Below are 16,155 nucleotides of genomic sequence, written 5' to 3' on the forward strand. Positions count from 1 at the left end.
CCTCACTCTGTGTCCCTGTTCAGCATGGAAGAAGCCACAGTGGTCTACATCCTGATTCTCTATTTGTAATTTGGGTAACCTCTTCAGAGGATGGTGCAATAAGAATAGGAGGTAGGAATTGGCTAGGCAGTTAGGGTAAAAAGACCCCAAAGAAAAGTAGCCAGTTTCTTGGCTAAAAGTCAAAATGTCCTTGGGCCTCTTAGCAACATACACTCTTCCAAAGGCCAAAAATGTCCGAAGTATTTAGGAGCTTGTATCTAATCCTTAAAAGATTTTAGGGGTACCTCTTCAGAGGGGGGAATGTTAGAGTAGCAAAAAGCCCCGTAAAAAAAGAAGAAAGAGTACATGAAGTTATCAATAAAAGGGATGTGGAGGTATAGGAGGCATTCAAGGGGGCGAAGTGGGCATGGATTTGATCAAAACACCTTATATGCTTATATCCCTGTATGAAATTCTCAGTAAATTTTTTTTTAAAAATTGTAAGTTATATTCAAAGTGTAATAAAATAGATATGTAGAGATTATTTGTTTACAGTAAAAGATTTAATTAAGTAAACATCATGGCTGGGGTGCCTTTGGGAACAAGTTTACCTAGTGCTTGCATAACCTGACCACACTGTTTCCCTATAGCCTTCCAAGGATATCTTTACTACATAAACTATGGAAGTAGTATTTAATTAGAGAGGCACACTTAACACATAGTAACAAGTGAGGCCTTAAAAGCTCCACACTGTGCCATACCTACAGGGCGTGTTTAAAGCATTCTTCTAAATGCAAATAGCTTCTTGATGTTGATGTACTAAATTGTTGCCTCTGTGTGTTCTGAGGCATTAGGAAACATAATGATGCAGAGACAGAGAGCATCACAGAGACAAGCAAACACGACTGTAAAAATTCTACTCAAACCCAAGACAATGCTGGTGTATCCAGAATGCAATGCCATGTTTTCTGAGTCCGTGATTGACAGTTCACATTCTCTGCTGCACTGCACCACTGTTATACAATGGAATAGGGCTGGAGAAAGGCATCAAACCTCCACACCCACCAAGTACCTGTTCACCTGCTTTCTTCTACAATATTTCATTGCTTCTGTCCATTTGGGTTTCATCCCACAAATTCCCAAGAAGCAAATCCTCACCAAAGGACAAACTATAATTATTCACTCTTTCCTCCCATGTCCCCCTTACCATACTCTATCTGTGTCCCTAAATAACCTTCAGTCGTATGTCTCATGTCTCCTCAACACTAGGAGGCCAGACAAAGCAGAGAGCCTGCCCTACCCAGCAACATGGCCAGTGACAGATCTCGGTAAATACATCCAGAGAATTAAAGTACCCAGAAATCCAAAAAGGGAATCCAGAAGAAAGACAGCACTAGACTTTATTCATTTAAGAACAACCACTGCACAGGAGAATGTAAAAATACACAGACACACACACACACACACAGACAGACACACACACACAGACACACACACAGACACACACACAGACACACATATACACACACAGAGACAGACACACAGAGACAGACACACACAGACACACACACACAGACAGACAGACAGACACACACACACACAGACACACACACACAGACACACACAGATACACAGACACACACACAGAGAGACACACACAGACACACACACACCCCACATTCCCAGGCAGTGGGGATGGCTCTGCCTGTTTGGCTAGACTGTGTGTGCCTGGTCCTGAGAGAACATAGCATGATCATCTTCCCTGTTATCTGGAGGGCAGCCCATTCTATTCCAGCCTGAATGGGTTTCTCCTTCTTCTGACTAAGCATCAGTTCTTCTGAAATTAGCTGCTAATATCATCCCTTCCCCTCCTGGGTTGCCCATTAACACCACCTGACCTAACCAATAAGGCCATGCCTCTCCTTCTGGAGAATTCTTCAGTCCCATAAAAACCTCACAAGCCCTCATAAAAACCCTGTCCTGTAAGAAGTTCACTTTGGCTCTCTCACCCTGATGTTCCTCTCAGTCATGAGCATGGTGCATGGATGGCTTCTCTAGGATACACTTAGGTTTTGCTCTTAGAAGCTCAGGCCTGTAAAATATAATTCCTTAGCCTTTTTCTGAACTGTTTTTCTACAAATATGTGGGGTGGATTACTTCTTTAGCTTAGATAATTGATGTTGGTGCATTCTCATCTTATGTCTCACTGGTGTGGGTGAGTTCCTACCATGTGTCTCCCTGGTGTTGGTGCATTCCCATCATGTGCCTCACTGCTTTGGATGAGTTTCCACCACGTCTCATTGGTGTTGGTGAGTTCCCACCATATGTCTCACCAGTGTTGATGAGTCCCCAACATGTGTCTCACTATTGTTGGTGAGTTCCTACCATGTGTCTCACTGGTGTTGATGAGTTTGTCTCACTGGTATTGATGAGTTTCCATCATGTGTCTCACTGCTGTGAGTTCCCACCATGTGTCTCACTAGTGTTGATGAGTTCCCATCATACGCCTCACTGCTATTGATGAGTTCTAATCATGTGTCTCACTGGTGTTGATGAGTTCCCATCATGTGTCTCACTGCTATGAGTTCCTACCATGTGTCTCACTGGTGTTGATGAGTTCCCACCATGTGTCTTAAGTTGCTTGAGACAGAAAAGAAACATCAGCACTTGACTAAGAGTGTCTTTGGTGAAGAGAAGAAGCATCACTGCAGTATTTATATCAGGACACAGGTGTGGTCACAGCAGCTAATGACAACAAATAATAAACCCTTCAACTTGATTCACTGACTCAAAGATGTGCGATACAATGATCTGAATAGTCATTGAGTGTCGTTTTCCGAGGTTTGTTGTTAAGGAGTTCCACAACTGTCGATGCAACAGAAACTCCTCAGGCACAGAAGCGCCGCTGCGTCACGGACTCTGTCCTTCTCTGACACATGACTGGAAATCGGCATTTTTCTGAGACCTTGAACTCTACTAGGAACTCTACCAGGCTCCAAAATTTCGTTAAAAAGTTTAAATCCTAGCCCTGGAAACGTTTAGAAGCCAGCTGATGGTGGAAAACTAACACGTACAAAATATTTAAAATTGAATTATTTACAGGAAAAATGGATGGAACTGGTGATCACTGTCTTGAGTGAAATAAGCTACACTCAAAGAAATATTGAATATATATGAAAAAATATATATATGACAAAAATAGAAGCGGGAGGGAAAGTGTTGCAAAGAAAGGACAGTTGGGGGAGAAACACGCAACACACATTCCTCTCATTTGAACTGAAATGTAAATATATGTGACGTCAAAGCTGAAGGAGAACCATTCGGGAAAAGGAAGGAAACAAGTAGGAAGGGGAAGGAGGATAAGGACAACAAGGTGAGTGTGAACACGGTACATTAACATGCGTGTGTGAAAATGTAACGAAGCACAATATTCTTACACTAAAATTAATTTAAAAAGTCATAATGAAGCCAATATTTTGTAGACTACCTAAAATATCAATTAAAAATAAAATGTTGGTGCTGTAGAGCTGGTTCAGCTAAGAGCGCTGACTGCTCTTGCAGAAGACCCAGGTCTGTCTGTAACTCCAATTCCAGGGGATCCAATGCCCTTTTTGACCTCCACAGGCATTGCATGACACAGGTGCACTTACACACATGCAGGCAATACATCCATATACATACTTTAAAAAATAAAATGTCTAAAATGACCAGCACCTTAAAAAAACCATTCTTCTTCCTAAATGACCATCTCCCATGACTATTTGTACCTGTAATCCTATGCAATTTATTCTCTGTTTGGACTGTTGGAAAGTCTCTCTGGATACCTTGGTTTTCATTTTTTTAAAAAAACATGGTTTAGTAATTTTGACATCAATCTTGCATTAGTTCCTACATTAGGGAAATGAACATGAACACACAAGTTACTCCTTAATTATAATTATATCTGAAGCTTAGTTATGAAAAGAGCCTGGAAGGGTCAGTGGTCTTTCATGATACCTTTGATGAGAGACATGTCTTTCCACACATGGACAGGCATACCCATATGTTAACAAACCATGAGTCCTGACAGCATCACCAGCTTGTATCTAAAAGGACAGGCTTTCACCTAGAAATTTCTAGGACATGAACCTTTGAGATCTTTCCTTTCAGAGATAAAATCATAGAAATCTACTTTCAAGAGGGATTACCTGGTAATCTGTGTTCTTGTACTGAAGTCAAGAGACCTCATCGAGCGCAGAACTTCGATGCACCCCAAGTACTGTAAAGGGAAGAAACAGACCATGAGCCCCAGGAACTGTGAGAAAGAGAAACATCCTAATGACATCACGGGCATTTGAGGCATTTGGGGGAAGCAATGCACATTTCTTACATCACGTCGTAACTTTCAATCTGATGGGAAATGGGGCCAGTGAGATGGCTTAGTGGGTAACACTGCCGGTCACCAAGCACAATGCCCGGGTTCCATTCCTAAAACACACATGGTGGAAGGAGAAAAACAGCTCCCTCAAGTTGTTCTCTAATCTCTATATGCATGCTGTGACATACAGGTTCCCACGCGCATACACACGTGTACAAAATAAATAAACCTTAAAATGCAAAAAGGAAAAAACAGATTTAACTTCTAAGGAGAGACGTGGTTCTGTCTCTATTAAAACCATAAAGCCTCGCGGGGCATGGTGGCACATGCCTTTAATCCCAGCACTCGGGAGGCAGAGGCAGGCGGATCTCTGTGAGTTCAAGGCCAGCCTGGTCTACATAGTGAGTTCCAGGACAGTTGGGGCTACAGGGAGACCTGTCTCAAAAAGACAACCCCAAAAACCATAAAGTCTCATCTATTATAAAACATCAAGTGCCTTGGTTAGCAGTACACTTGACTTTTCTAAAACCTTTTAGTCCCACCCTTTTACTTAGATCTGTATTTTTAAAGCTTTTATTGCATTATACCTTATATATATTGTGAAATGAGAATCTTTTAAATGCTTATGTTATTAAGACACATATTTGCCATGGGATCACCATCTCAACCTCAGCATCATATTCCTGGGTCTTCATGAGGCTCCCAGAGGTTCATAAATTCTTAAAGAAAAATTTAGGCAGATCTCTGTAAGTTCAAGCCCAGCCTGGCCTACATAGCGAGTTACAGCCAGCCAGGGCTACATAGTAAGATCCTGCCTCGGAGAGAGAGAGAGAGAGAGAGAGAGAGAGAGAGAGAGAGAGAGAGAGAGGGAGGAAGAAGGAAAGGGAAGGAGGGGAAGGAAGGAAGGAAGGAAGGAAGGAAGGAAGGAAAGAAAGAAAGACTGTTTTGTGCTAGAGACAAACAAGAGTGTTCATATTTAAGAAGCATTCACTTATGGGCATATGAAATTAATAACTTAATTTCAGGCAAAACACTCATACACATAAAATAAAATAATGTTTAAAAGAAGAAAAACACATAAAGAAAGAGTACCTTCCTCAGTAAATGGTGCTGGGGAAACTGGATATCCACATGCTGCCAAGTGAAAGAGCACCATCTTCAATCATATGCAAAAATCAACTCAAAATGATTAAAGATTTAAACATAACACCGGAAACTATGAAACTAGCAGAAGAAAACTCAGTATGTGTTGTGGCATTGTTCCAGGCAGTGAGGTTTTGGATATGACACCAAAAGTACAAATAACAAATGCAAAAACTCATGAATGGGATCACTTAGAAATAAAAGAACTTTGCACAGAAGAAGGAACAATCGGCAGAGGGAAGAGAGACGCTAAGAATGGGAGAAAGTATTTTCAGATCGTACATTTGATAAGAATCAATATCCAGAGCCTATGGGAACTCAAACAATTCAATAAACAATACACAAATTAAATGATCTGATTTTTAAATAGGCAATAGATCTAAATACACATTCTCAAAAGAAGATATACAAATAGCCAATTGGTATATAAAAATGTTCAACATCACTAATCATCACAGAAATGCAAATCAAAACCCCAATAAGGTATCAATTTACCCCATTTAGAAAGACTATTTTAAAAAGTTAAGCTAGGTGTGGGTTAAGTGTGCGGGCACACGCTGGCACTTGGGAAGTAGAGACAAACAGACCTCTATGAGATAGAGGCCAGCCTGATCTACATAGCAAGTTCCAGGCAAACTATGGCTATGGAGAGACCCTGTCTCAAAAGCAAATGTTGGAGCCAGAGAGCTGGCCCAATGGCGAAGAGCACTTGCTGCTCTTGCAGAGGACTGTTTGGTTCCCAGCACTCATGTCAGGCAGCTCACAGCCACCTGTAACTCCAGCTCCAAAGGCTCTTATGCCCTCTTCTGACCTTACAGACACCTGCATTCATATGCACACACTCCCACACAGACACACACACACACACACACACACACACACACACACACATACATACACAGTTAAAAATAAAATCTTTTGGGGCTCGAAAGATGGTTCAGTGGTTAAGAGCACTGGCTGTTCTTGCAGGAGACTGAATTTCAAATCCCAGCACCCATATGGCAGCTAATAACTGTCTGTAACTCCAGTTCCAGGGGATCTGATGCCCTCTTCTGTGCTCCACAGGCACTGGATGACACAGGTGCACTTACACACATGCAGGCATAACATTCTTACCCATAAAATAAAAATAAATCAAAAACATTTTAAATACAATAAATAAAACAAAATCTTTTAAAAAATGTTTTCATCATTAATCATCAGAAAAAATGGAAATCCAAACCCCAATTAGATATCACTTCACCCCAGTTTGAATGGCTATTATAAAAGACTGGTAAAGATACAGAGAAAAAAAGAAACACTTGCATGGGATTGGTGGGAATCTAAATGAATACAGATGTTATTGAAAATTGCATGGATATTCCCCAGAAAATAAAAAACAAACAGACTATATGAGCTAGCAATCTTATTCCTGGATACATATATGCAAAGGCAACTAAATCAGTATGTCAAAGAGACATCTACATCCCTATGCTCATTACACCACTATTTCCTATAGCCAAGGAATGGAATATCAATGTAAGAAACCCTCTGCTGATGAATGACTAGAGAAACTGTGGTATGTGTGAATAATGGAATGCTGTTCATCCACAAAAAGTATGATATCCTGTGATCTGCAACAACATGGGCAGTCCTAGAGATATCATGTTAGATAAATAAGCCAGACACAGAGAGACAACACCACATGACCCCACTCAGATGTGGAGTCTAAAATGTTGAAGTTTTTTAAGTATAAAGAGAACAGTAGTTACCAAGGCTTAGGAGCATAGAAGGGAGGGAGGGGTGAGGAAAGGTTAGTCAATGGCTACGAAAGTATATTTGGAAGAGTGAATTTAGATAATGATATGTACTGTGTGTTTTAAGAAGTTGTCAACATGGTGAGGCACATCTGTAATCCCAAGATTTGGGAGTTATAGGCAGGAGGATGAGGTGTTCAAAGCCATCCTCAACTACGTAGTAAATTTGAGGCCAGCATGGGCTACATGAGACCTTGAAGTCCAGTTGGTAGACTGTATGTCCAGCATGCAAAAAGCCCTAGGCTCCATCTCCAGAACTACATATACCAGGTGTGACAGTGTGCTCCTATAACCCCAGCATTCAAGAGGTGGAGGCAGAAGACCAGAAGCTCAATATCATCCTTGGCTACATGGCGAGTTTAAGACCTGGGATACATGAATGAGACATAAACAGCAACAACAGCAACAGGAGGAGGAAGATTAGGAGGAGGAGGATTAGGAGGAGGAGAAGGATTAGGAGGAGGAGGAAGATTAGGAAGAGGAGGATTAGGAGGAGAAGGATTAGAAGGAGGAGGAAGAGGAGGAGGAGGAAGAGGAGGAGAATATTAGAAGAATTTTGTATGTTTCTACTATTGAGAAAGAATAATGGTTTGAGGATGGGTACACTTTTCATTTTCTACACTTATTTATTTTGTGGGGAAGAGAGGGTTGTGCTTGTGTACCTCACTGGGGGTTAGAAGTCAGAGGACAACTTGCGGGAGTCTCTCCTTCAACCATGTGGGTCCCAGGGATTGAACTCAGGTGGTCAGACTCAACAAGTCTTAACCCATTGAGCTATCTTTCAGGCCCAGATACACTTATCTTGATTTGAACATCGCATGCATAGAAACAGCCTACAGCATCCCCATAAACATGTACAATTTCCGTGCATCAAATTATTATCTTCTTCTGAAAAGACATTATAGGAGTAGGAGGGAAAAGCTAAGTTCTTACAAAGGAACAAAACCCAGGGTAGCATTGAAGGTCTTTTAACAGCAAACACAAGAAGGTAAAGAGAGGCATCAAAAGTCTGCGGATGAGAAGAATCGAGCCAGGAATCTGCTTCCGCCCAAACTAGCATGCAAGTGGGAGGAGAAAGTGAAGACTCAGAAAGTTAACCACCCACAGATGTCGCTGAAAGGAATATTCCAGAAACTTCATGAATACAACAAAGAGGAGGACGTGGGTTACAAGAAAATGAGGAGAAAAGAATCAACAGAAGTCACGGCTATAGTGAATGCCTTGATAATTATGCACAGCTTTAAGTATGGGGTTTCAATCATCAACACGGACGTTAGTGAGTGGATAGAAAGGAATGGATGTGTTCAGAGGACTGCTGTGCTTCGTGGAGATCAATCAAGAAAACTCATTTCTAGGTAGCAGTAGAAAAATATGCTTAGGGATAGAGAGATAATTCATTTAGTAAAGTGTTTGCTGTGAAAGCACTAGGACCTGAATCGGATCCCTAAATCTACATCGAAAGCTGGATGTGCAGGTGTATATGTAATCCCAGCACTTGGGAGGCTGAGCCTGTAGTATATAATGACAGTGAGTTCCAGGACAGTCTTAGCTACTAAGAGGGACTGTGTCTCAATCCCTATACCCAAGAACAACTTTAAAATATTAAAGCAGAGCTGGGCATGATGGTGCATGCCTTGAATCCTAGCACTTGGGAGACAGAGGCAGACAGACTTTTGTGAGATCAAGGTCAGCCTGGTCTACATAGTGAGTTCCAGGCCATCTGGAGACCCTGGGAGACCCTGTCTCAAAAAGACCAAAAAGAAAAAAAAGAAGAAATTGAAGCAACCATGGCATTCTAGCTACTGATGCTGGCGTTTGCTTGATAATTACGTGTGAAAACCTCTGCATTGCTCATGTCCTTAATTTATAAACACACTTCTACATCTGCAAGGCTGCTCTGATAAAGAGAAATGGAGTCGGCCCCATCTTGCCTTCCAAGAACTTAGGATTTACCAGTCAGGCCTCTAAGCGTTATCTAGCCCTGCCTATGAAGGCAGTCGTGTGGAACAACGAAGCAAATATGCTGTATCAGTTACTGTCTCGTTGCCACAATAAAACGTCCTAACAAAAGCAACTTAAGTGAGGAAGAGCTTATTTCAGCTCATAGTTCCAGGGTGCTGTCCACGATGGTGGAGGAAATACAGCAGCAGGAAGCACAAGGCAGCGAACTACACTACGAAGTTAGGAAGCAGAGAGAGACGAACGCTGGTGCTCAGCTTACCTGGTCTCCTCTTTATACAGTTTAGGACCGCAGGTCACAGAATGCTTCTGCCACATCTAGTGCTACTTCAGTTAACCTAATCAAGATAATCCCCCACAGGCATGCCAGGAATTTGTCTGATTCTCGATCCTGTCAAGATGACGATCAATATTAAGCATCACATGTATTCTCTTGGTTTCTTGTTTCTGTCCTAAAATACCCTGAGGAATGTAACTTAAGGGAGAAAGGATTTATTCTGACTCCCAGTGATCTTCTTTTTCTAGTGAGACTCCCAACACCCAAAAATTCCACAACCCTCCCACCCAGCTCCACCAGCTGAGGACCAAGGGTTCAAACACCTGCACCTATGGGAAACATTTCACATTCAAACCACAACACATGTGCCAAGTCAGGATTCAAGAGAAGCAGCTGAGAACTCTCAGAGGGGAACCGCACAGCATCCTTCCTGTCAGCTCTAAACTGGGGACTGTTGCTCTCAATGCCAACAACCTCAGAAGCACATGGGGAACTTTGGGGGGGCGGTGTGCATGTGAAAGCAGAGGAGAATCTTCAGTACCATTCCTCAGAATACCATCCACCTTGGTTTCTTTGAGATAAGGGGTCACTGGCCTGCAGTTCACAAACAGGTTAGGCTAACCAGTCAGCAAGTTCCAGAGTCCTCCTGTCTCCACTTTGCCATCACTGGATTACAAGTGCATGCCACCACCCCTGGATTTTTTATGTGGGTCCTGGGGATCAGAGTCAGGTCCCTTGCAAGGCAAGCACTTTACCAAGAGCCATCTCCACTGCCCCCATGGGAATCTTTTAGAACTGAAAATTCCAAGCCTCCTGCAAGCCCTCCAGAGGATCCCCACATCTGCTCACATCTGACACCTGTCTATGTGGAGACCAATCTGCAGTTCCCCATTTGCTCTGCTGGCCCATATTATGTTAAGGCTATAGAAGTTCAAATCTTCCATGTGATCATTTCAACCTTTGTTCCTTGGGATTATTTATTTTTGTATTTTATTATTTTACTTTATTTTTCAATGTACAATCGCATTGAATTTTGGGTATTTCATACAATGTATCTTAATTATATTTAGACCCCTCCCCTATGTGCACTCTCCATAGCCCACCCACAGGATTTCATGCAACATGAGCACAATGAACACAGAAGGCCACAAATGGCCAAAATATAGAGAATAAGAGACTGCAGAGTGTATAGCCCTGGATAGGACTCCTGTATTAAACCTCACACACTCAGAGCTCAGGAACGATTGCAGAAGGGTGGGGGAAAGATTCTAAGGACCAGTGTTGGTGCATGATTATAAGGAAACAGAGTCTTCCAGGTTTCTGGGAACTTGCTCATATGAACTTACAGCAATGGTGACTGCATGCACAAGACCCTTGGGATGATTTTGGCCTTACAAAAATCCTCCTTGAGCCTCAGTTTAGTGAAATGAGAAGGGTGTTGGGGGGGAGTTGGAGAGACGATTCAGCAGTTAAGAGCAAGTAATATTCTAACAAAGACTTGAGTTCAGTTCCCAGCACCCACATTGGGCAGCTCACAACCACCTGTAACTCCAGCTCCAGGGGGTCTAATGTCCTCTTCTAGCCTCCCCAAGAACCTGCACCCATCTGCACACACACCCCCAACACACGTGTGCACATAATTTAAAATGTTTTTAGAATGAGTACCAGGATGATGATAACCACTTCTGGCTGTCAGTGTGAGACCATCGCACAGCCCCCCGCATTTCATTTGACTCAAATTTCAGTGTTTTCTTCCTTCAAGCTCAAGGTGGCCTTGAAGGTCCTTAACCATGACGGCTTCTCGTCTTCCCCCCTTTCCTTTAATACACCATGAACACAGTTACCACTCAAGGCATCAGAAAGTCCGTAAATCTTAGGAGATTGATGGCTCAATGGCAGTTGCTGGACTTCATAAAAATTCAAGTTCATAATCTTAAAAAATAGTCCCTGTAAGTTTCTGACAGCTTTCTCTGGGAAATAGATGGAATGTGGGGAAACAGCACCCTTATTAAAAATAACTACTCAAGTATGCAGAATGAAATTGGCTACCAGAATGGGAAATATTCAAAGCTGGAATACATAGGGGAGGAGACAGTTCCTGGGACAGGCAGGAGATGCACTGTCAAATACACAGAGCCAGCTTGCTAAAGAACTCAAAGCAATGAGAGTGTGCAAAGAAAATGAGAGCCATCAGGAGAGCTGTGACCTGCAGACACAAAATGAAAAACTATTCATCAGGAGCAAAGGACAGTAAACAAGAAGTGCTGCTCAAAAGAAAGTGGGTTAGCAGCCAAGAGTAGGAGGCAAGTGGTCATATGAAAGAGTCTTGCTGCAGACATTTCTCTGCAGCTCTGGGTCTGAGCAGGAGGTAAATGCAAGGAAAAGGCAGAAGGCCAAGCCAGCACTGGGAATATGACTCATGCTGTGATGCTGTCTGCAGACTCTGAGGGCTCTCACCTGGCCTAGGAAGCTGGGGGGTTAGGGGTGAAGAGACCATGGTCGGTCAGGAGAAAGGGCTGTTTGTGTTCATCAATTGCAGGAGAGCTGGAAGGTCCTTTTGATGCCCCAAACTGACAGCTCAAGGTCAAGACTCATTCCACTCTGGCCTGTTGCTTGAAGCTTTCAGGGACCTAAAACACTGTTAGGTTAGTGTGTCAATACACTCTAAATTACAACATGTTACTCGAATTATAGTTATGTTTCTCCCTCCTTGGGGAAAGTGAGGAACCTCTGCACACTCAGGCCATGGGGACATGACCAGCCCCAGCAACATCCTGCACTGTCTTCCATAGTATTAGTCCATCTTTCATTGTGATAATGAAACACCTGAGGAGGCTAACTTGAGAGAGAGAGAGAGAGAGAGAGAGAGAGAGAGAGAGAGAGAGATGGAGAAAAAGTGTGGAGAGGGAAGAATGAAGGAGAGAAAGAAAAACAGACAGATATAGTTTGGAGACCCAAACTACATGGTGTAGGTTTTAGTGAGGGCCCTGCCTTGCTGTGTTACCTCATGGCAAATGAAAATGGTAGAAGAAAAAAGGAGAAAGAGCTCCCATTCCAAAACAGGAAGCCATGAAGATTAGAATCCCACAGTCTTTTTTAAAGGCAACCCCTCCAAGTTGTTTAAAGAGCTCCCATTAGCTCTCTCTCTCTCTCTCTCTCTCTCTCTCTCTCTCTGTCTTTTCGAGACAAGACAGGGTCTCCCTGTAGCCCCAGCTGTCCTGGAACTCACTATGTAGACCAGGCTGGCCTTGAACTCACAGAGATCGGCCTGCCTCTGCCTCCCGAGTGCTGGGATTAAAGGTGTGCGCCACCACACCCGACTCTAGGGCTCTCTCTTTTTAAAGAGCTCCCATTAGGGCTCTCTCTTTTCCCCCTTTTTCTTTTCATGTGTATGTGTGTGTGGTGTACATGTGTGTGTATGCATGTTAAGGTGTGTATGGGCACATGTGTATTAGTACAAATGCGCACACAAGTGCTCTAGAGGCCTGAGGTTTACGTCAGGAATCTTCCTTAATAATTCTCCACTTTATTCTTTTGAGGCAACATCTCTCAATCAAACCCAGAGCTTGCCTAGAAGACTAGTTTTGAGCCAGCCTGCTGGGGGATTTCCTGGCTCCACTTGCTGAGACTGGAATTACAAGTAAGCTGCCAAGCCCACCACCAGCATTTATGTAGGTTTTAGGGATCCAAACTCAAGTCCTCTTGCATGGCAAGCACTTGAACCACTTCAGGTGGTATTAATCCACCTTTCATTGTGAAAATAAAATGCCTGAAGACAGTAACTTTAGAGTGACAGACAGAGAAACAAAGAAAGGGGGAGAGAGGAACAAAGGAGAAAGAGGAAGGAGTCTCACCTCCCACCTTTGCCACACCGAGAATGAAGCCCCTAATGTTAACTTCCGAGGAGCACACTTAAATCCTACCCGAACTACAGCAAGCACCCAGAAGTATCAGTATGGTCTCTTGAGCCCTTCTGTTTGACCTTTAAGACCTTCATAATGAATTCTCAAAATGAAGTTCCAACCACAAAGCATCTTATTTAAAGGAAGATGATGGATAACTTGAAATTCTATAAACCTGAAAAATAGCACACTAAGTTAAAAGTCGAATGCATGTATATGCACAGAAAAGGTCTCCAAGGACAGATGCTTGGCTGGAATCGAGCACACACATGAATGAACACACACACACACACACACACACACACACACACACATTACACATATATACACAAAGATTAAAAAATACTTTCATGGTATTTTTGTTGGGATTTCTAAATATTAAAAGAATTCATCTTGAAAAATTCTAAGAATACTGCTTTCTGCATTTTCCAAAGTTGATGAGTACTTAGGACTTTGATTTTCTTAAATGTATCTCATGAGTCTTCTTAATCTCCATGCAGCAACCGCCTGGAATGGTGACTTCCAGAGCAGATGTGAGTGGTACTAGGCTCTGCAGGCTGTGAGGATGTGCTCTCAAAGCATGTCATAAAGGCCTGGCACGAGGCATCATTTCCCTAGCAGCAGGCACCTCCGTAAAATGCAAGCAGGTTTAATGAGCTCAAAAAAATACATGTATATCATGATTGAAAAGCATTTTTTCACATTTAAAAAACAAAATCAGGTTCTTCATAGTGCTGGGAATCTGCAGGCACACACCACGCCTCTCCCCAAATCCCTAGGAATGTAGAAGACTTACAGAGAATCAGGGAATCCCCAACTAAAACAGAAAACAAGGACTATGTGAGTGGAATGGCAGGGATAAGGTTTCCCTGAAAGACAGACCAACTAGAATAGAATTGGGAAAGAAAGAAACAGGCACCACAAGAGCAGCAGAGCATTGATAGAGGAGCCAGAGAGCACCAAGACGACCAAGGAGACCGTCACCAAGAGGAGCCAGAGAGCACTGAGAAGACAAAGGAGACCATCACCAAGAGGAGCCAGAGAACACCAAGATGACCAAGAAAACCATCACCAAGAGGAGCCAGAGAGCACTGAAAAGACCAAGGAGACTGTCACCAAGAGGAGCCAGAGAACACCAAGACAACCAAGAAGACCATCACCAAGAGGAGCCAGAGAGCACCGAGAAAACCAAGGAGACCGTCACCAAGAGGAGCCAGAGAGCACCAAGAAGACCAAGGAGACTGTCACCAAGAGGAGCCAGAGAACACCAAGACAACCAAGAAGACCATCACCAAGAGGAGCCAGAGAGCACTGAGAAAACCAAGGAGACCGTCACCAAGAGGAGCCAGAGAGCACCAAGACGACCAAGGAGACCATCACCGAAAGAATCTTGCCTGCTGAGCAGCCTCACCCTTGTTCTGGGCCAAACACTCCCAAGGGAGGATGGGATCATGATGATTCAGCAAAAACCAGGACCATCACTACAGGTGGTGCACAATTCCCAAAGCACATGGACTATGGGATATTTCCCAAACAGCACACATGTATCATGAGATGGGACTGGAAAAGAAAATGTAAGAGACATGGAAGATAGAGACAGACAGTCCCATGTCCAACAAACACAGGGCACATAAGTCAGACTACTTCTGACTACTCAAGAAATTAATAAAGAGAAACTTAAGACTTGAAGACCTAAGCCTTCATTGAAAACTGCACCAAATGATAAGCACAGTTAAAAGGGTAAGGATAAGACCCTTAGTAGGTTGACTAGGCTCCAGTGGATAGAACCATATCTAATTTGGAGACACAAATTTGACTCTACAGGCATATATATATATATATGAAATTGCGTGTGGGGTAATAAGGGGGTGCAGTTTGGGGAGGAGATCTAATATGATCAAAATATATTGTATGGCAAGGTGTGGTGGCACACGCCTTTAATCCCAGCACTTAGGAGGAGAGAGAGAGAGAATGAAAAATTGGGTAGGGGGAGTGGTAGGGAAAGATGGGGAAGGGATCTAAATTCAATCGAAATATATTGTATAAAATTTTCAGAAACTCAAAAATATTTTTTAGAAAGAATAAGGGTAAAGGAACAACAAAAATCTCCTATTTCTTACTGTAATGTCAGACGAAACATAAAGAAAAAATTTGAAGGCTTGGAGGGGGAGTTTTAGACTAGGTAAGAAAGAGCAAAAACCAACTGTGTGACTGACCACTCCAGACTGCTTAATGCCGGTGAACTGTCTACCAAAAAAAAAAAAATGGTTTAAATGGCCAATTTTATGTGATGGATAGTTCATGACAATTTTTAAAACATATATTAATAGCTGGGCATGGTGGCACATGCCTTTAATCCCAGCACTCAGGAGGCAGAGGCAGGCGGATCTCTGTGAGTTCAAGGCCAGCCTGGTCTACATAGTGAGTTCCAGGACAGCTGGGATTAGAGAGAGACCCTGTCTCAAAAAGAACAAAATATATGTATATATATATACATACATATATATATACACATATATATAGGGCTTGAGAGATGGCTCAGTGGTTAAGAGCACTGACTTCTCTTGCAGAGGACCTGGGTTCGAGTCCCAGCGTCCCCATGGTGGCTACAAACCGTCCTTAACTCCAGTTCCAGAGGAATCCGAAGCCCTCTTCTGACCTCCGTGGCACTGCACGACATGGGTACACTCACATGCATGCAGGCAATACACTCATACACATAAAATAAAAATAATAAATAAA

General features: G+C 42.8%; 1 protein-coding gene across 3 annotated transcripts in view; it reads right to left on the minus strand.

Moving 5' to 3' along the window:
- Shc3 (SHC adaptor protein 3) overlaps window positions 1–16,155 on the minus strand; it is a 219,120-nt gene that overhangs the window by 149,138 nt on the left and 53,827 nt on the right. The window contains exons 2-3 of one of the 3 annotated variants that reach the window (XM_029558969.1): window positions 5,429–5,470; window positions 4,167–4,237 (exon numbers count right to left, since the gene is read on the minus strand). The exons of 1 other annotated variant lie outside the window; for it this stretch is intronic. In XM_029558969.1, the coding sequence (XP_029414829.1) occupies window positions 4,167–4,237; window positions 5,429–5,470 (113 nt within the window). The remainder of the gene's footprint in view (window positions 1–4,166; window positions 4,238–5,428; window positions 5,471–16,155) is intronic. One more of the 3 variants, XM_029558970.1, reaches the window with a different exon arrangement.

This window comes from Nannospalax galili, unplaced genomic scaffold, assembly GCF_000622305.1.
Source record: "Nannospalax galili isolate Female #2095 unplaced genomic scaffold, S.galili_v1.0 scaffold1409, whole genome shotgun sequence".
Classification (NCBI taxonomy): domain Eukaryota; kingdom Metazoa; phylum Chordata; class Mammalia; order Rodentia; family Spalacidae; genus Nannospalax; species Nannospalax galili.